The 20,267-nt window shown below is 41.2% G+C and overlaps 1 protein-coding gene across 2 annotated transcripts; it reads right to left on the minus strand.

The window, feature by feature from the left end:
* Positions 1-9,529: 9,529 nt before the first annotated feature.
* On the minus strand, positions 9,530-19,794 carry LOC144378768 (synaptonemal complex protein 3-like). Of its 2 annotated transcripts, none has more exons than XM_078064104.1 (9): positions 19,678-19,794; positions 19,522-19,587; positions 18,787-18,856; positions 18,360-18,394; positions 16,639-16,756; positions 15,663-15,762; positions 13,781-13,879; positions 9,974-10,078; positions 9,530-9,845 (listed from the first exon to the last, which is right to left on the minus strand). In XM_078064104.1, the coding sequence occupies exons 1-9, from the start codon at positions 19,736-19,738 to the stop codon at positions 9,792-9,794; spliced, it is 708 nt and encodes a 235-aa protein (XP_077920230.1). In that variant the 5' UTR covers positions 19,739-19,794; the 3' UTR covers positions 9,530-9,791. The 2 variants fall into 2 exon arrangements, with proteins under 2 accessions (XP_077920230.1, XP_077920231.1); XM_078064105.1 differs by having other exon boundaries at positions 9,530-9,848.
* Positions 19,795-20,267: the final 473 nt, after the last annotated feature.

Below are 20,267 nucleotides of genomic sequence, written 5' to 3' on the forward strand. Positions count from 1 at the left end.
TATGGATGGTTATCAGAGGGAAGGCCTTAGCCCATTTTTTACATTGATCTAAATTCTACCATAATTGCAGCTACTGCCTATTGAACACAGGCCTATCTCAGGCAGGGTGCCAAGTGCTTCACATGCATAATCTCCACATCCCATCAGGAGATCCTTAATATCTGGGGTCTCTCTCGCTATAATGTTACGATTGAGCTGTGGGTTCAGGTGTTATTAGTCTTCCTCATTCTTTACAAAGTTCCCTGTTACTAGGGTGATGATATAATGTATCATCCAAATGGAGACAAGTTTGAGAGTGAAGGAGGGTGTGGTAGAGGACAACCAATGTAAACCAGGACTTGCCCCCAGGAGAACCGTAGTGTATGCTCAGCCCTCATATCAACCTCCATGTAATAGATTTGGCAGCCATTGAGGGTTATTATGTAGATCCATTCATTCATGAGGTGTTGTAAAAGGGTAATCTTCTAACTTTATTATTCTTGCTGCGTTTATTGGCTGGAATTCTCCCATGAAGGATAACTACAAACTACTTTGTTCTCCTGATATAGAATTCACACAAGAAAGGCAGAATTATTGCTTTATTCTTTCCCTTTCAGAGTGATGGGTTGCTGTCTTCTGGTCTCCTCAAGGGAACAAGGATCATTTGGGGACCCTTTCAGTATTGCAATGAACTCATGGGTATTAATGTATTGGTGGTTCAAACCATTGCAGTTATCATTCCTTCTGACGCTCACACTGTTTGACATTTGGACATTGGGAGCCCCTTCGCATGCCTCTGGTGTCTTTTTGACATAACCTCAACGTGTATCCTAACTTTTGGATACTCCAAGATGTTCCACACTTACCGTGTCCTTATTCTGCCCCGGGTCTGAAACGAGCCATTTCTCCAAGGACCTCTGGTTTCTTCTAGAGATCATAATGTGGGCACTAAAGGTTCTCGTCGTTGCAACCGATGATGTTCATTGCTTCCAGGTCTTTGCAGTGGACAGAGCTAGGAAATACATTTCTTTGAGGGTCCATACTGACAATCAGAGTTCATGCTGAATGAGTCCATGCACATACTCAATGAGTTCCTGCCATTTCCATTCAAGTTTAAGATTAATTTGGTCCTATATTTGTGTCTTTTGTTTTAAACTGAAATTCCTGGGTTCTTTTTTAAATTTTTTTATTATGTTCAGTGAACCACCATATAGAAATTCCTGAATTCTAATGATATTAATATAATTACTTACCCCCCTTTCTGTGTGTGTGCGTGTGTGTGTGTGTGTGCGTGTGTATGTATGGTATTTTGCAATAACAAAGGCAATATTACTACTAGCAATATGATTTCTTAATGTAGCTCAAGATGCCTTGTTCTTTTTTATCCTTAAGATATATCCCATTGGATACACACAGTAAAATTGCAATATATATATATAAAGATTATATTTATTTATTTGAGGGAGAGAGACAGAGAGAGCATGAGCAGGGGGAGGAGCAGAGGGAGAGGGAGAAGCAGACTCCCTACCGAGCGGGGAGCCTGACACGGGGCCAGATCCCGTGACCCCGAGATCATGACCTGAGCCGAAGTCAGACACTCAACCGACTGAGCCACCCAGGCACCCCTAAAATTGCTATATTTTTAAGTCATTTGAAATAGTTCTGTATTCTGTAGGGTTAAACCGCCAATTTGACATACACAACTTGCACGACTATGTCACGTGATTTATTATTTATTTATTTTAAGAGCTTGCCCTTTAAATTGTTTCGTAATTTCATGAAACCCTTATGGATTCCAGAACAAAACTAAAAAGCAGGATACTTAAATAAATAAAATCTTTAAAAAAAAAAGTAGGTAGATATCAGTACAAATGTGAACCTGTTACCTCGAATTAGATCACATAAACCGCAAAACATTACTTAATAACTATTTTTAACCATATTCTTCAACCGCTAGCTAGAGATTGTTTTAGGCTGATCAGTTGGTGTTTTTCTGGATGTAGTTAGTGAAAACTTCTATAAATGTACAGTTGAAATCTGCCCCTGTACTAATCAATGCTAGTCTGGAGATAAGTCATGTCCTATTTATTATGTTCGATTCCAAGTAGCAAGGGTCTTGTGTAATTCAGAAGAGTAAACAGTGCTTACAACTCACCTTTTAAAATCCCAACCAATCATTCTAAGGTCAAACCCAATGTTAACATTATTGTGTAGTATATATCGTTCTTTACGTGTGACTACTTATTTTTTTTTATTTTATGGGGGCGGTGGGGCAGAGGGAGAGGGAGAGGGAGAGAGAGAATCTTAAGCAGGCTCCACACCCAGCGTGGAGCCCAACGTGGGGCTCGATCTCACGACCGTGAGATCACGACCTGAGCCGAAATCAAGAGTTGGAGGCGCTCCTACGTGTGACTGTTCAGACTCAGTGTTAATTTTCCTTTCCTTCAAAAGCATGGGAATTCCCGCACCGTATTAAATCCACCAGGCAACAAACATGGTGTTCAGCCCCTCACGCAGACATTTGTTGACCACTACTTCCAAACTACTTGTTGTACAGGACCAGCTTGTAGCATATAGATGGTAGTCTTCAGTATACATAAAATTGTTCAGTGAATATAAAAGGAGAAGAGATGGGATTCTGAAAAATTAAAGATAGGGAGGAAGAAGCAGTCTAGGAAGGAGCTGGAGAAGAGTTTCCAGCAGGGAAGAGCATGGACTAAATCAAAGCATAGCAAAGCATCTCAAAAAGAGGAAGTGACCAGCATGTCAAATATTGCAGAGAAGTTTTGCAAGATAATTAGTGAAATGCAACTGAAGGTCAATGCTTGGGGTGTCTGGGTGGCTCAGTCGGTTGAGTCTGACTCGGTGGAGTCTGATTTTGGCTCAGGTCATGACCTCAGGGTCGGGAGATGGAGCCCCACCTTGCTCGGGCTCCCCACTCAGTGCGGAGTCCGCTTGGGATTCTCTCCCTCTCCCTCTGCCCCTCCCACCCACCCGTTCTCCCTCCTCTCCCCCTCAAAAAGAGAAAGTCAATGCTTACCTTGAACAGGTTTGGTAAGAATAATGTAGCCAAACTCCAGACATGAATGTGTTAAGAAGCAAATACGAGGATAGGAGTAAATTGCAAATGTAGACTCCTTTTTTTTTTTTTTTTTTTAATTAGTTTCGGAGGTAGAGTTTGGTGATTCATCCGTTGCATATAACACCCAGTGCTCATTACATCAAATGCCCTCCTTAATGCCCTTCACCCAGTTATCCACCCCACCCACCCACCTCCCCTCCAGCCACCCTCAGTTTGTTTCCTAGAGTCAAGAGTCTCTTATGGTCAGCCTCCCTCTCAATTTTCATCTTATTTTATTTTTCCTTCCCTTCCCCTACGTTCATCTGTTTTGTTTCTTAAACTCCACATATGAGTGAAATCATAGGGTATTTGTCTTTCTCTGACTGACTTATTTCGCTTAGCGTAATACCCTCGAGTTCCAACCATGTCGTTGCAAATGGCAAGATTTCATTCTTTTTGATGGCTGAGTAACATTCCATTGTATATGTACACCACATCTTCTTTATCCCTTCATCAGTCGATGGGCATCTGGGCTCTTTCCATATTTTGGCTGTGGTGGACATTGCTGCTATAAACATTGGGGTGCATGTGCCCCCTTTGAATCACTATGTTTGTATCCTTTGGATAAATACCTAGTAGTGCCATTGCCGGGTCATAGGGTAGCTCTATTTTTAACTTTTTGAGGAACCTCCATACTGTTTTCCGGAGTGGCTGCACCAGTTTGCACTCCCACCGACCGTGTAAGAGGGTTCCCCTTTCTCCGCACATAGACTGCTTTCCAGTTAGCTTGTCTATTATGGAGGAAAGGAAGGGGAGGAGGGGTGATAGTTTCAGAGGATAGAGATTAGAGGAACCAACGTAGGTTGGTTAATCGGACACTTAAGCATGTTTATACGTTAGTGGAGATTTGTCTGTGGACACCCAAAAGCTGATGAGTAACGTAATAAGGAAGGCTATTGAAATTTTCTCTAGTTTTTCAGTGAAATTGACTTGAGAGTGCTTAAAGCACTGCCTTAAGTCAGATGGTTTTGATTATTGTAATTTTTTCCTGATTACAAGAGTGATTTATGATTGGTGACAAACAGTATTTAAACTTGACAGAAGTACATGAAGTAGAAAGTAAGCGTCTTCTGTCACCTCAGTGATAACTGCTATTAGCGGTTTGATCCATGCCACTCAAGGGTTTTGCCCGACCCCGACCCCGGACCCTCTACCTACTGATGTTTACCTCACAAAAGCTGTGAGCTCATGTTGCTCTCTCTAGCACTCTTCACTTAATACTACAAGTCAGACAATAATTTAATCCTGGAACTAAGGTTAAAAAAAATTTTTTTTAAAAGCCAATAGATATCTCTACATCTTTGGTGCTTAATAACAGGAGTAGCTATCCTCCATACTCGGGAATTTTATTTATAAACCCTCACCTATTGTTTGCTCTCCCTCTTTAGACTAGATGTAACTGAAGTTCAGGTAGCTCCAGTGATCATCTTTGTGATATTTCCATTTTGAGGAGAAACAATGTGGGGCTATACGGTAAATATGAGCATTTAAAATTATATTAAAGAACCTGTGAAATAATTCAGAAAAACAATACTGCATTGCTGATTTTCTCCAAAAAAAAAAAAAAAAAATCTCTGCACTATATTTGTGCTGATTCCATCTCTTTACCTTTTTTCTTCATCTTATAATTTGGTTATCCTATATACTGTGCACATTTTCCCACTATGTGTTGAAGGTATTACCATAGACAAGCAAATGACCTCATTTTCCCAAGACAAAATGAAATACAATAGTCGAACTATCTTTTATAGGATAAAATTTATCTCACACATTAAATGCTAAAACAAATAAATCCAGTATAACATTCTACACTTAAAACTTGTAACTCAATATTAGGAAAGAAAAGTTGATAGTCTGCATTTTTAATAAACTACTGTGAGGTGAAGGTTCTCGTGTTTGAACCTCATACAATGTTTTATTTTCTGCTTGGTTGCTGACTTCAGTACTTGAAAAAAGTTGGTTCTTTTTTTTTTTTTTTTTAAAGATTTTATTTATTTGTTTGACAGAGAGACAGAGAGAGAGAGAGAGAGCACAAGCGGGGGGAGCAGCAGAGGCAGAGGGAGAAGCAGGCTCCCCGCTGAGCGGGGAGCCCGATGTGGGGCTCGATCCCAGGACCCTGAGATCATGACCCGAGCCGAAGGCAGACGCCTCACCGATTGAGCCACCCAGGCGCCCCGAAAAAAGTTGGCTCTTAAGAGGCCACTGTCATCAAATCAAGCTTTGCATAGGAAGAAACCTCACAGAGAGAACAAACGACTCTGTCACGACAACCTCAGTCCATAATACCGGCTAAGTGACTCACACACGCCCACCGGGTCAAGAAGAAGAACGAGGGTGTCGACGGCTCACAGGTAACATCTATTCAGCGCTTATTATGTGCCTACAGGTTTCTCCATCACCGCTTCATCTGACTCTCAGAATCATCCTATTTAAAAAAAAAAAAAAATACTGTTTTATACATACACAAGAGCAAATCTATTTTAGCAAACACAGATTTAGGTTGATGGTTCTAGATTTAGAAGATTTCATGCCTAATTAATTTCATTATTTGTTTTAGATTAGCGGTGCTGGGAGAACCCTGATTCACATGGATGAAAATGTAATGGGCTGCTGCCTTGTACAATTTTACAGCTCAGATATTTGCAGTCAGAAGGCAGAAAACGGTGTTTGTGAGCAGACGCCAGGGCAGAGTTACAGTCCTCCTAATCGGCGGTGGTGTGTTTTTCCAGAGTTGGCAGGATAAGCATTCTCTAGATATCTGCGCAAAAACATATTAACTCGATAACCCACGTGTAGATGACCTTTGACATAGTAAAACAGATGTAGGGTAAATCCCATTGTTATCTGTTAGCCGGTCACTGGTATAAAACCCTGCACGTATATAAGGTTGGCCCAAACCTCTACGGCCCTGTACGACCTCTGAGTAACACCATGAGGCTCTGTGGAAGTCTGGGAAAGCGCAGCCCTGACCTGGTTACTCCTTTAGGCCGTGCGCTCCAGATTCCTACGGTCTGGCAGGCTGTCTGCGGTGGGAGAGATGCAATGTCACCGTACGAGGCTGACCTGCTGTATCCCTTAGGGTGCCAGTGTTCTGTCACCTGGACTCCCCACAGGACTAAAGATCCTCCTGGCGATAATGAGCTGCCAGAAGTCAGCAACTAGTGTTTCTGAAAAACGTCCTCATCTTCACACCCTAATATTTGAGTGTGTCTTTGCTGAAGCCTCACACAGTTGGTGGTAAGAAATCATTTGAACTGATGATTCATGGTGTGAATAAAGCCCTTAGTCCTGGAACTCCAGGCTGGAAACTACTCACACAATGCGCGGGTTTCCTCTCTGGCGTCATCACTCGATAAATGGTTAAGCTTTGTCAGCGCTCCACGGGAACCGTGAGACTGTGATATGAGTTTACCGCCGGGCGCGCAGGGAGGCCACCTTCCCAACTTAACTACACTGTGAGTTCTTTGTTAGTCTTACTGTTATTATCATTCCCACTTTGATAGCATACCATTCAGATGTTGAAACTTTTAACAGGCTACCCACCCATGGATTTGAGAAGTTTGAGAATCAGTGTTCCCCTATCAGATGTGAGATTGACTCGTCTTGACCTCAAATTCAAGTTGTAACTAATATCCAGTACTAAAAATAAAAGGGAAAACACTTAAATGGTAAAATACACAGTGATTTTTATCAAATTATATTAATCTGAAGCAATAAAGGAATAATTTGTTCTACTTTTTTATAGGTAGCTCACAGGACTAAAAGTGAATGGTATTTTGGAGACTCCGTTTACTGTTTTATGTTTTGACTGGCAGTTTAGTAATTCTGTAGATAACATATCTTCCTATGGATAGTAAACAGAAGTAGGCAAATTTCTGCTAAAGGTTTTCATTCCTTATTAGCAGATGTCAGGTAACACTATGAGTAAGGGCCATTCGGTGAGATATCGATCCCCCCATCCGACCCGAGTTTTAATTTGATCCAACGGTTCTGCAGCCCCTACGCTGCACAATGAAACAGTAAGAAAAGTAATGGAGTGATGAGCATGTACTATAATTATCTTAAGCAGGAGAAAAGCATATTGAACAAAAGCCAGTAAGTCTATACTCCTTAAAAGGAAAAAATACGCCCATGTGAATTAAATACACAGAGAACACACTGGCGTACTTATTTTGCCTCTGTGCCTGGTGGCAAAATTTCTCAAGTGAGGGTCTCCTTAAAAGTGTGAAATATACCACAACTTCTTTATCCATTCATCAGTTGATGGGCCCCTGGACTCTTTCCATAATTTGGCTATTTTTGCTAATGCTGCTACAAACATCGCGGTGCATGTATCCCTTCAGATTACTATCTTTGTATCCTTTGGGTAAATACCTCGTAGAGCAATCGCTGGGTCTCAGGGTAGTTCTGTGTTTAACTTTCTGAGGAACCTCCACACTGTTTTCCAGAGTGGCTGCGCCAGTTTGCATTCCCACCAACAGTGTAGGAGGGGCCCCCTTTCTCCGCATCCTCGCCAACACCTGTTGTTTCCTGTGCTGTTGATTTTGGTCATTCTGACTGGTGTGAGGTGATAGCTCATTGTAGTTTTGATTTGTATTTCCCTGATGATGAGTGATATCGAGCATCTTTTCATGTGTCTGTTGGCCATCTGTATGTCTTCTTTGGGAAAATGTCTATTCATGTCCTCTGCCCACTTTGAATTGGATTATTTGTTTTTTGGATGTTGCGTTTTACACACACACACACACACACACACACACACACACTGGAATATTACTCAGCCATAAAAAATGATGAAATCTTTCCATTTGCAACAACGTGGATGGAGCTAGAGAGTACTGTGCTAAGCGAAATCAGTCAGTCAGAGAAAGACAAATACCATATGATTTCACTCGTATGTGGAATTTAAGAAACAAATGAACGTGGAGGGGGTGGGGAAGAGAGGAAAACCAAGAAACAGACTTTTAACGATAGAGAACAAACCGTTGGTTACCACAGGGGAGGTGGGCGGGGGGAAATGGGTTGAATAGGCGACGGGCATTAAGGAGGGCACTTGTCAGTGATGAGCACCGGGGGTTGTATGGAAGTGTTGAATCACTAAACTCTACACCTGAAACTAATATTACACTGTATGTTAACTAACTGGAATTTAAACAGAAACCCCAGGGGAAAAAAAAAAAAAAAAAGTTTGAAGTAGTACTTAAGACTTAATGTTTTGGCTTAAGGGGAAAAGCCTTCACAAAAAAAAAAAAAAATACGGTATTTAAGGAGTAAACTGTCCCTTGATGTCAAATATTCACTCATGGCGGAGGACTCCCTTCTTCCTACATAAGATAAATAAGTTAGAAGTTCGAAAAAAAGAGTATGTTTGGGCTTACTTTAGAAACAGGGAAAACCATAAAACAAATAGAAGAGTGGGCTCTAGCGGCCATAATTAAAATATCAAACATACAGAAAAACAGGAGAAGGACAGTCCTCTCCTCCAAACGGGAGTATTTTTGTCGTTGTTGTTGTTGTTGTTGTTGTTGTTGTTGTTGTTCTGAATGATTCATGAAAGGAATTTCAGTAACTTAGAAAGAGAATACATCTAGCCGATTTATTCCAGACTAATAATAATTCCAAACTAATAATAAACTGCGCCAGTTTGCATTCCCACCAACACATTTATTATCAGTAATAGTCAGAGTAACATGATTCCCTTAGAGGGAATAAAATGATCTGTGATGTGACCTCTTCAAGTTATGAAAAACACAACCTACGTTTTAAATTTTGCCATTCATTCCTCAAACAACTTCATGCTCGTGAAATCAAATGTTTCCAGTTGAGAATTTCATGTGGTTTTGCATGTAAAAAGTGCACCAGAAAAGACAACGCGTGAGAATTAACTGTTAACGTTTTTAGATGAGCATACAATCAACTTTCCATATACTCACTGAATATCAAACTTGCAAAACAAAACTTTCTAGGTAATTAATCTCTAAAGATAGGCACGAAATATTTAAACCACAGGTAACCAAGTACATGTATATGTTAATAAAATACTTTTAATCAATGCTAAGGGCAGGTGTCATTTAACAGTGGACCAAAATCAATTAAATGACATTTTAATTTTTTTGGTGGGAATGGCATATTCACAACTCCATGTCTCACAAGTGGATATTTACATATCTTATTCAGTTGTCTTAATGACTTTTAGCAGTTTCATTTATTCTGGGGCACAAACTTAAGTTGCTTTTAATAAACTGTGTACTTCTGTGGAGTAGATTGTATTTCAAATCTTATTTTCATTAGAATTGGTCCTTTAACTTAATGAGTATATGCAAAAGCGTGTATTCTTTCATTATTTGTTTTCTTTCAGAAAGAGCAACGTAACCCTCTATGCTTGTACTTTCTATCTTTGGGGACTGGTACAGATTCGCTGAAGCAAACTTAAATGTAAATCATCTTTATTGCTAAAATTTAATTGACAGTGTTAGGGAGAAAAAGTCACCATTACTACCAAAGGTCTGAACGTTTCCCGCATATAACTTTGGAATTACGGCTACTCACGTAACTGTTTAGGTCTCACTTGGGTTTACACAGAAAGAGGGCCTTGCACTCAAACAAGCCAACGAGTAACAAGATGTAATCATTTAAACTAGAATTGTTAGACCACAATTATCAGGTTACTTAGTCCTTTCTTCAAATGTCATCAAAATAACGGAGAATGAAGAGACTTCTGAAAAACTGCCACCTCTTGTTGCTGCTACTAAATGAAAGGAGAGAATGTACTTGTTCAGTATTTATATAAGGATTATGCCTATAACAGCAAACAGACTATTTCAATGTTTAAATCAATCCTTAGTTTTCACCTTTAAATATTACACTACTTACATGTTCCATCATAAGGTGTTTTTGCAACATGGCCATTTCTTTCCTAAGTTCACTCTGTTCACCAGTAAGAAAATTTTCCTGATTCTTCTCTAAGTCTTCCACACTCTAAAACAAAAAGCCTAGTCCAGTTACAAACCACCATTTTTCTTCCTACGTTCAAAACATGCAAAATTAAATTTCAAAAGTACTACAATTTTTTAATAGTCCAGTGATGGCCGTTATCTATTTGAAATAAAAAAAAAAAATTCTAAATCACACACGTAGGCAAAAACATTCACTAAGAAAAATTTTAAATATCAGATTCGAGTGAAATACTTTATTATTATTATTATTATTATTATTATTATTATTATTATTATTTTAAGTGGGCTCCACTCCCAACACGGGGCTTGAACTCACAACCCTGAGATGAAGACCCGAGCTGAGATCAAGAGTTGGACGCTTAACCGACCGAGCCACCCAGGTGCCCCAAAATAGTCTTATTTTAGGAGACACAATTATAGTACACTTTGCTCAAACGTCAAGCAGTTAAGGTCGAGGTCAAAATGGACCCCAAAGATAGAAAAGGACTGGGAGTCCATATCAACGAATGCTATAATTTTGAAATCCAGTAATAAGCTTTCTAACACCAGGTAATAACACGTTTATTATCAGTAATAGTCAGAGTAACATGATTCCCTTAGAGGGAATAAAATGATCTGTGATGTGACCTCTTCAAGTGATGAAAAACACAACCTACGTTTTAAATTTTGCCATTCATTCCACAAGTGGTGAAATAGTGCATACCGTGTAGAAAGTACCGTGTTGAGTACTGTGGAGGAATTTAAAAATGAATACACAGTCTCTTCCGTAGTCCAGTGCCAAGAGCAAACATAAACAGAAATGATACAAAAATTTTATGATAGTTATAGAAGCACAACTTGTTGCGGCTACATAGCAGAAAAAGGAGATTAAGGCCGACACGGTTGGCGAAAGAAAAAGATTTCAATAGGCGAGGAAAAGGAAGTTAAAACCACTTCCAGGGGAAGGACATAAGCAAAGCGTAGAAGTAATAGTTAGTTTAAGACGAAGCATTTATCAGGAAGGGTGGGACTAAAGACAGGATGTAGCAAATAAAACTGAAAAGGGCACCATGTTATGGTGAATCTTTGAATAGCTAAGACTTTAGAAGGGGAAACGACTGACAGGCCTTCAGGAGGGAAGCACAATCTCGTGGGAAGATAGTACCGCAGACCTATGAAGGACGGAGAGATCAGATGAGAGCTCCATAGCAGGAGCGAGGGACGATGAGGTCCTCGACTAGGGCTGCAGCAGTGGGAATTCGAAGAAAGAATTTCAAGTACCACTGCAGAGGTAAGTATCACACAGCCCGATGGTAACTGGAGGGGAAGGGTAAGGAAATGCAGGAGTCAAGGAAAACACTAAATTTCCAACCCTAAGTGGTTACACTGGGCAGTAACATTTAGAAGAAATAATTTCTGTTACTTTAGGAAACCTCCACACCAATCACTAAAATGGTCTTCACAGAGCATTAGAGCAACACGCTCTCTACTTGGAAACAATTCTACTGTAACTATTTTGCATATGTGTCATTCTAAGATTCTTTCAAGAATACTTATTTTGAAACTATATTCCTAGTGCTTAAACATTCCAGTTAGTTTAGAAGAGGGACATTTTACCATGTATTTGAACAAGATTGTTTAAAGAACAAATCACATGATCATCTCAAAGGCTGCAGAAAAAGTATTTGACAAAATTCAACACTCTCTCATGATAAAAACTCTCCACAAACCAGGTACTGTAGACACATACGACAAGGCCACAGCTAACATACTCAGTGGTGAAAAACTGAAAGCTTTTCCTCTAAGATCAGGAATAAGACAAGTTTGCCCAACCTCACAACTCCTACTCAACATAGTACCAGAAGTCCTAGCTGGAACAATTCGGCAATAAAAGGAAATAGAAGACATCCAACCTGGAAAGGAAGAAGCAAAATTGTCTCTGTTCGCAGACAGCGTGATCTCATATGTAGAAAACCCCAAAGACTCCACACACGCAAAAATCCCTGTTCAAACTAATAAATGAATTCAGCAAAGTTGCAAGTGATAAAATCAACATGCAAATGTCAGTTGTATTTCTACACACTAACAATGAGTCACCCAAAAGTGAAATCAAGAAAACAATCCCATTTACAATAGCGTCAAAAAGAGTAAAATACTTAGGAAAAAAAAATTAACCAAGGAGGTGAAAGCCCTGTACGCTGAAAAACTACAAAGCACTGATGAAATTAAAGACAACATACATAAATGGAAAAATTATCCCATGCTCATGGGTTGGAAGACTTAATATTGTTAAAAGGCCCATACCACACAAAGCGACCTACAGATTCAATGTTATCCCCACCAAAACCCCGATGCTATTTTTCTACAGAAATGCCTCTACAAAGCAATCCTACAATTCATGTGGATCCACAAAAGACTGTGAATGGCCAAAGCGATTCCAAGCAAGAACAGCAACAACAAGCTGGAGCCATCACACTTCCTGATTTGAAAACTATATTACAGAGCCACCGTAATAAAAACAGTATGGTTCTAGCATAAAGACAGATGTATAGACCAATGGAACAGAACAGTGAGCCCGGAAATAAACTTCCACGTATACAGTCAACTGATTTTTTTTTTTCTTTAAAGATTTTATGTATTTATTTGACAGAGAGAGAGAGTTAGCGAGAGCGAGAGCAGGAACACAAGCAGGGGGGAGTGGCAGAGGGAGAAGCAGGCTTCCCGCCGAGCAGGGAGCCTGATGGCGGGGCTCGATCCCAGGACCCTGGGATCATGACCTGAGCCGAAGGCAGACCCTTAACGGCTGAGCCACCCAGGCGCCCCCAGTCAACTGATTTTCGATGAGGGGGCCAAGGATACAAAATGGGGAAAAGATAGTGTCTTCAACGAAGGAAGCTGGGAAAACTTTATGTCCCCATGCAAAAGAGCAAAAGAGGGTAGGGAGGGCTCATGTTAAGTGTTCTTAGGACATTAAAAACAACAACGACAACAGCACCCTGACCAAAAACAGAAGGGGAATGTACAGGATTCCATCCACTCCCAAACGAGTATATAGCTGTGTGAAGAAGAGGTCCGTGTCACTGAGGATGATTCGCTAACGTGGAAATACGACTGAAGGTAACGTCAGTTCACAAGCTTATGGGCTTACTCTGGCTTTTTTCATTCTCCTATATATCTGTGCTGTCTCTCGCAATTGTAAGTTGGCATGTAAAGCCGCTTTTAGTCACTTTAATAATTCTGAAAGCAAATATGCCATAAAAGACTTATAAAATGCAATTGAGAATAAAATTGGCTACTTGCTGTTTAAGAAACACTGGCAGCACAAAGAAAAGTAAATGACATCGAGAAATGATTTCAAGACTTCCTACTTTCAAACTATGTATTCATCACTGCTCTCCTAAGAAAGGCGGACTCTGGAACAAAGAACCATGATTAAATTGTTAATAAAGGATCAGTTTCATGCACGATATGCATATTTCTTGGTAAAATTCCCAATCTACCAGTCCCTGTTTTGAGTAACACCCACAAAACCGTGAATGAATCTGAAAAGTAGAAGTACGTTTAGCATTTATGTTAAATCAGAACAATGAATTCAAAGTGGAAAATGCCCAATTAATTTTAATTGATTTTAGAGGCATAACCAAAATGTTTTTAACATGTATTGAGAAGGAAAAACAATTATTTTCTACTTCCATATACAGATTACATTTTATGAGAATACACTGTGTTACCAAATTCAACGGACCTCCAAGAATTGCTCATACAACCCTTTAATTGCTTGCATTCTCTGGCTCTGAACCGTTCTAGAGTGTTGCAAAACCTCTTGTTGCTGTTGAAGTATATTCTACAAATATAAAAGAAAAAAAAAAAAAAAAGCTGTGATGACCATTTGGGTAAAATCTAAAATTTAACAACAACAAAAAAATCTAGATTGAACTTGAATCGTTTTTAAGTAAATATTTTTTTAGTATCTTCTCTTTTATCAAATATCGTGACCTAGTTTACATCGTTTGTGTTTACCAGTAACATACAAAAACACCACGGTGGTCTTGTCTGCTGGTCACTAAGTAGGAAATTTCCTTTCTTAGCAATATTCAAAACATATATCTTATTCTTGTTGATTTCAAAATCCACACACATGATCCTTCCAATAATCCTTCCATGATCTTCCTGTTCCTCCACCAGTGATCTTGTTCTATCCCTACTTAGCCACTCACTTTCAGAGTCATACCTTAGATTTTGTCAGCCCGATAACTGAAACATTTACATGACGTTACTAATAGCAAAGACTTATAGAGGAACTCGGTACAGATACTGTTCTGAACCATTTCAAATAAGCTTATTACAGAGGAGCTCATGTAAATCCTAAAAACAAAAACAAAGACAAAAAACCTATAAGTACTCTCCTTATACTCCCTCTCATAGGTGAGGAAACTGAGGCTCAGAGAAAAGCAATTTGTCCACGGTTTCACAGCTAGCAATTAGGAAATCAGAACTGGATCCCAAACATTATCGTCCCAGCGTCCGGGCTCCTGACCCCTGTACCACACTGTCTGTCCACTTTCCCCAACATTCCACCTCTACGTCCCTGCGTTTGTGGCTCGCTCCCTTTCATACTACAGCTCAGTACCCTAGCGGGATCCGACATCCACTGAATGGAACAGTTTTCATCGTCCCCTGTCTCCACCCTCTGTCCTCATTTTCCCCCTTTCCAGCTAAATCCGTGGCCAATGGTTATACCTACACCCTTGTTTATATACTTCGCCCCCTTCTCACTCTGTCGAGGTGCACGGCTAACCTCAGGCCAACCCTGGAAAATCCAGCTCTCCGGCGGCTCAGACACAACCACGACCATGAGTACTAGTCTCATATAAATTTGGGATTGCTACGACACCAAGCCGCATTGGACCGGAACGTTGCTTGGCAATGATATTTCCCTTGTCCGTTCACTGGCCCACTCTCAGGAAACAGTCCCAGGCCTCCCGCTCTGCCCTCAAAAAGCAACATCTCCTCCACCATCCTTACTCCTAAATGTGATACAGGCCTGTCCGTTAAGGGCGAACCATGCCCTGAACTCAATGACTCGTTCAGGAATGAGCAAACGATTGAAACTAGATTGTTGATAGCAGCCCAGGGGACTTTTCTGCCGGACCTATGGAGAAAGGTTATCTCCGTACACTGGGGTCACTAACCCGGTAGTGAATCTAGGATTGTAAGGTGCTATCACGCTGACCCCGTGGAGAGGGCCTACTAGGAGATGGAGACAGAGCCCAGACGGCACTGCCTGAGCACCTGGTACCCGGACTCATTCAGCTGTACCTGGCGCAAAACTCCCTTTGACTTCTTCAGATAAACCAGGGCATCCCTCTTTTGCACTTTGGCCAACGCCTGTCCCTTGGAACTGCAGGAATCCCAACCAAGAGAGGAAGTAAAGACCAAGGGCTCTTGTGAGTAGGGTGTGGGCCTGTGCCTCTCTGATTTTTCTGAGATCGGGGCCCACACACGTAGCCAGCAATGGAAACAGGACTCTGGCTCAAATCTACAGGTCTGAGGTGCGGCCAGGCTCACCGTTCCTACTTGAGACTCGGTTACAATAGATTAATTATAAAGCTAAGCCTGATACCAACAGCTAGTTTTTCTTCTTCTTCCTTGGCTCTCTGCACATCTATATTCCACTCTCGAAGCAAAGTTAGAAACTGCTGACAGTATTCGTGATAAAGCTTCTGCCTGTAAGACATAATAATGAATAGGGTCATACTTTATATTGTTAAGAGAAAAGCAAACCCATTCAAAACCAAATTGACTGCACGTAAATGTCCTATAAAGGGAGAAGGGGATGATCACAGCTGAAAATTTCTGATGGAAAATAGCAAAATAAAGCGGATGGCTTCCTCTCACTGCTAACTGTCACTCACCGCTAACCGTCTTAAGAGGGATGCTCTCCCGAATGCCTTCACTCTTGAAAACTAAGGGAGATTTATTGCATTATAAATTTTCCCAAAAAAAAAATGCATTTTATCTACAAGGGGTTTTGTTTTTATTTTTTCATTTTCATCCATTTGCTGAATAACACATAGGTCGTGGAATGATAAATAGGTTCAATGAGGGTATCGTATTCACTTATATAACGTAACTCTCCCAAACAGTAATATTTCACTTTTTACCCACTGTGGCACAATAAAGATTTTGTACAAAAGAACAGTGAACCCAATAGGGATACATTTCAAAAATATTCAAATATAAGATTAATCTTTTCTGCATAATTGAATACAGCTAACTGTCGTAAGACGTTTGCCTCTTACTCAGCTCGCATACTCCAAGAACGAATATAATTTTTTCTTATACTAAGAAAGCTCAATTACAATTTGAAAGGAGAAAAAAGGGGTTATCTTTATTGACCTCTAGATAATACATCTCTTTTCAATTAAGGTGTGAACTTACAGGACTAAAGGAACTATTTGCTGAGATACAAATCAAGCCAAACGTATTTTTCAATAGAGACTCCGACGGATAGAGGACGACAGCATTATTTTGAATTAATCTGTAACCACAAATACTAAGAAATTGCACACAGCTTCTGGCTCCAAAAACCAACAACGTTACCTTTGCTCTTCCTGGGCTTTCCAAACACGCTCAATTTTCTGGTTAATGTTTTTGACAGAAGCTCTGGTATCCATCATGCATCTTTTCCTCTTTTCATGAAAAAGGTTTCTAATGTCACCTATATTAAGCATACACTTATTGACATTTAATGCTGAAAATCCTCTTTTGCAGCTTACTCAAGACAACATAGGCAATATTGGTTCAGCAGCACTGGAAAGAAAACTAGCATTTTTTAAAAAGGCCTCACATCAGAAATCAAGATTATTCGCTTCTTTTTTTTCACCTGTGAAATCTTTCAGTTACTGATATCTGAATTCTAATTTGTTTGTTTGTTTGTTTTTGCCTGCACACACCTTTTATTTAACTTATCCTGGAAAAAGAGCTAATAAACAAAAGTTACTATCTCCCAAAATGTGTGAAATAAAAATGGGGGGGGGGGTTTCCTCAATGACAGTCTTTTAATTTTCTCATGAAAAGACCGTTGTACGGGCTGGTCTTTAATAAATTTATAAAATATCCTCCAAATCAAAGGACTCATTGAGATGGATTCTTGTTAAAAGTCGATATATAAAACACACTTTATCATTCTGTTTTAAAAGTGTCCAAAAGGGATACAAATAAATAAATGAAAAGAGAAGAAAGGGGTGTGTGTGTGTGTGTGTGTGTGTGTGTGTGTGTGTGTGTTAATTTAGTCAATGAGGATTTTAAGTATATTTGAGTTAAAAGACCGTGGAGAGTTTAAGGAAATAAAAGAATTTATTCAAAAACACTTCCTAAATACGTTTCTTAGTAAACAAATGGAGTTTTTCTTACAGCCTTTTTAAAAAGCACCTTTGCAATTAGTAAAATTTTTAATATTTCAGAAAACGCTTTCCTAAGCATTTGACTGCGTGTTCTGCATCGGCCATCAATAGCTGTTTTCCAGGGACCGGGAAAAGGCGCACTGTTACACAACCACTTTATATATCCAGTTTGCCACGTAGAATAATCAATGTATGAGACAGCTCACACACCGAGAACCCTGACACCACCGAACAGAGCAAAGCTTTCAAGACGTACCTGCTTGTATGACTGATCCATATAGAGGACTCAAAAATCGACTCAGACTCTTTTATACTAAGAGTCCTGCCCTGTAACCCGGTTAATGTTTAAGTGACATCTGACAGAACAGCTGAAAACTTTTAGGTTTATTGGTTCTGATCACACGTTGCTAGCATGCTGGCAAAGTGGTCTTTAGTTTTCCACTGCACGGTCTATTAGTGTATAAGCATCATGACAAAGACTTATTTTACAGGCTTCAATTTAAACCTCTGTACCAAAGAAAATAAATAGAAAAGTCAAGGAAAATAACTACAATGAGAAAATTAAAAATTGATATTAAAAACCGATGTATCACTCACTCTGGGACACGAAGTGGAAGACAGATTATTTCGTGCCAATTCTCCTAATATCCCCACAGTCCATCAAATGTACCCACGTATAAAATAAAAGCATCACTCTTACCTCACCACTGGCAGCCCCGGTCTCTGCACATCCACAGTAAAAAGGGGAACTAAGGAAATCTATGAAGCCAAATCACGCTAAATACTTAAGGAAAATCCTGTATCTGAGAACAAGGCATTAAATAACAGTGTGGTAGCCCACTGATTAACATCTCTCGTTAATATGTGTTCTATGGCTCAAAACAACTTACTTTCGCTGAAATAGCTCCTAAATCATACCTTCAAATCTTTCCAACATGTTCTGCAATTCATTCCTGTAAAGAAATGACATCAGGTATTTAATTAAGGGTACCTAAAACAGCACGCATGTTTTGGGTGAAATATGTCATGCCAAGGGCTTCACACACTTCACATACTTGTTACCTGAGCCAACCTTTATTTTTCTTAAAGTACCTTACGGGTCAAGGGAAAATTACTTTATTTTTTTTTTTTTTTTAAAGATTTTATTTATTCATTTGAGAGAGAATGAGATAGAGAGAGAGCATGAGAGGGGGGAGGGTCAGAGGGAGAAGCAGACTCCCTGCCGAGCAGGGAGCCCGATGCGGGACTCGATCCCGGGACTCCAGGATCATGACCTGAGCTGAAGGCAGTCGCTTAACCAACTGAGCCACCCAGGCGCCCGGGAAAATTACTTTAAACGCGTTACCCCACATCTGCCAGAAATGTTCCTGCTGGAGGACTTCTTCCCCCGTAGTATTCAGTCAGTGGACTGTTTCCTGCGTTGAAATAGAAGCGGAAAACATTTTAAAATGAAGTGTGGTGGTGGGCACCAAGGAGGGCACGTGATGTGGTGAGCACCGGGTGTTATACGCAACTAAGGAATCACTGAACATTCTGCCACAAACGAATGATGTACTACACGTTGGCTCATTGCATTGAAATCTAAAACAATAAAATGAAGTACGGCATTTTGATCAGTTTTCAGGGAGCAATACCTTCACCGTGGAGTTTTTTAGGCCTCCGTCTCGCAAACAAAAGTTTTCTAAGGCAGACCCAGGAAAGGAAGCCTGCATGTGCAAGGCCAGATGAAACTAGATCGGCGACCAGGACCATGCGATGGAGACGGCGTTACAAGCCTTTCAAGGTTAATGCCAGAGTACCTCACCCAGCAGGTGTGAGATATTTTGGAAAGAAGGACTGCGGGGGAGCAGAAGAGCTGCTATCTAAGCCTCGGTAATCCTGGTCTGGGACAGGAGGATCAAGTGGGCAACCTCCGGTACGTGGAACTGCTTTACACACACACACACACACACACACACACACACACGCAGACAGACACACGCAGACAGACACACAGAGACAGACACACAGACACACAGAGAGACAGAACAGACACACAGAGACAGAGACAGACAGATACACACACACACGAGGATTTTACTGTTTACAACGCTGGGGACTCCAAAGCGGTGACCTGCCCGGCGTGCGCCATCAACAAGCGCGGTATCTGCAAAAGGTGTCAGATAGGCAGTACCTTCAGCCTCTGGCCCCCTCAGCTCTCTTCCCTCTTGTCTCCCAAAGGCATAGGCTGCCCTACCCTGAGCCTCCACCGGGGCCTTCGCAGCTCTGCCCAGGCGCTTCCTGCCAGCCGGCGCCATCCCGAGGAGGTGTCTTCTGAGCTCTCCTGCACGCTGTGAGCACAGACACGCGTTAAGGAAATGGGGGGACACGGTCAGTGAGCGATGCCAGGCGAGGGTCCTCTGCGCGGATCAGAGAGTGCGTGCCCTCGTGTCTCTTGTTGGACCAGGAGGGGACAAAGACGATGGGGACGGTGGACCCCTCCCTCCCCCCGGCCCCCGCCCCTCCCCCCCCCGGCTCCGACCGAGCGCATGCGACCTGCCCCGGGACATCTGAGTGCCAGGACCTTCCGCCGCATTCTGTCGCCCTACGTTGGGACAGAGGCCGTCCCCACCCCTAGGCCCCCCGCGGGACAATGTGCTGGTCCGGAGGCCCAACCGTGGCCGGGACTAACGTTAAGTGTCCCCCTCCGAATGGATGGGGAATAAACCGTTCTGCCCCTGTCCGGACCTGTCCGGGGACCGTCAGGTCCAGGGCGGCTCCTCGACACGCCATCTGGACCCCAGGACGACCTCCGGGGACCAAACTGTCCTGCCGGGTGGCCGGGCA

Source organism: Halichoerus grypus, chromosome X (assembly GCF_964656455.1).
Source record: "Halichoerus grypus chromosome X, mHalGry1.hap1.1, whole genome shotgun sequence".
NCBI lineage: Eukaryota > Metazoa > Chordata > Mammalia > Carnivora > Phocidae > Halichoerus > Halichoerus grypus.

Bases quoted from the DNA above. Each gene is read 5' to 3' on its own strand.
- LOC144378768 (XM_078064104.1), bottom strand. From the start codon at position 19,738: ATGGCGCCGGCTGGCAGGAAGCGCCTGGGCAGAGCTGCGAAGGCCCCG. The intron at 19,588-19,677 runs GTAGGGCAGCCT...CACCTTTTGCAG, and splicing joins GGCCCCGGTGGAGGCTCAGG to ATACCGCGCTTGTTGATGGC. The intron at 15,763-16,638 runs GTAACGTTGTTG...TATGTCTTACAG, and splicing joins AAAGCCCAGGAAGAGCAAAG to GCAGAAGCTTTATCACGAAT.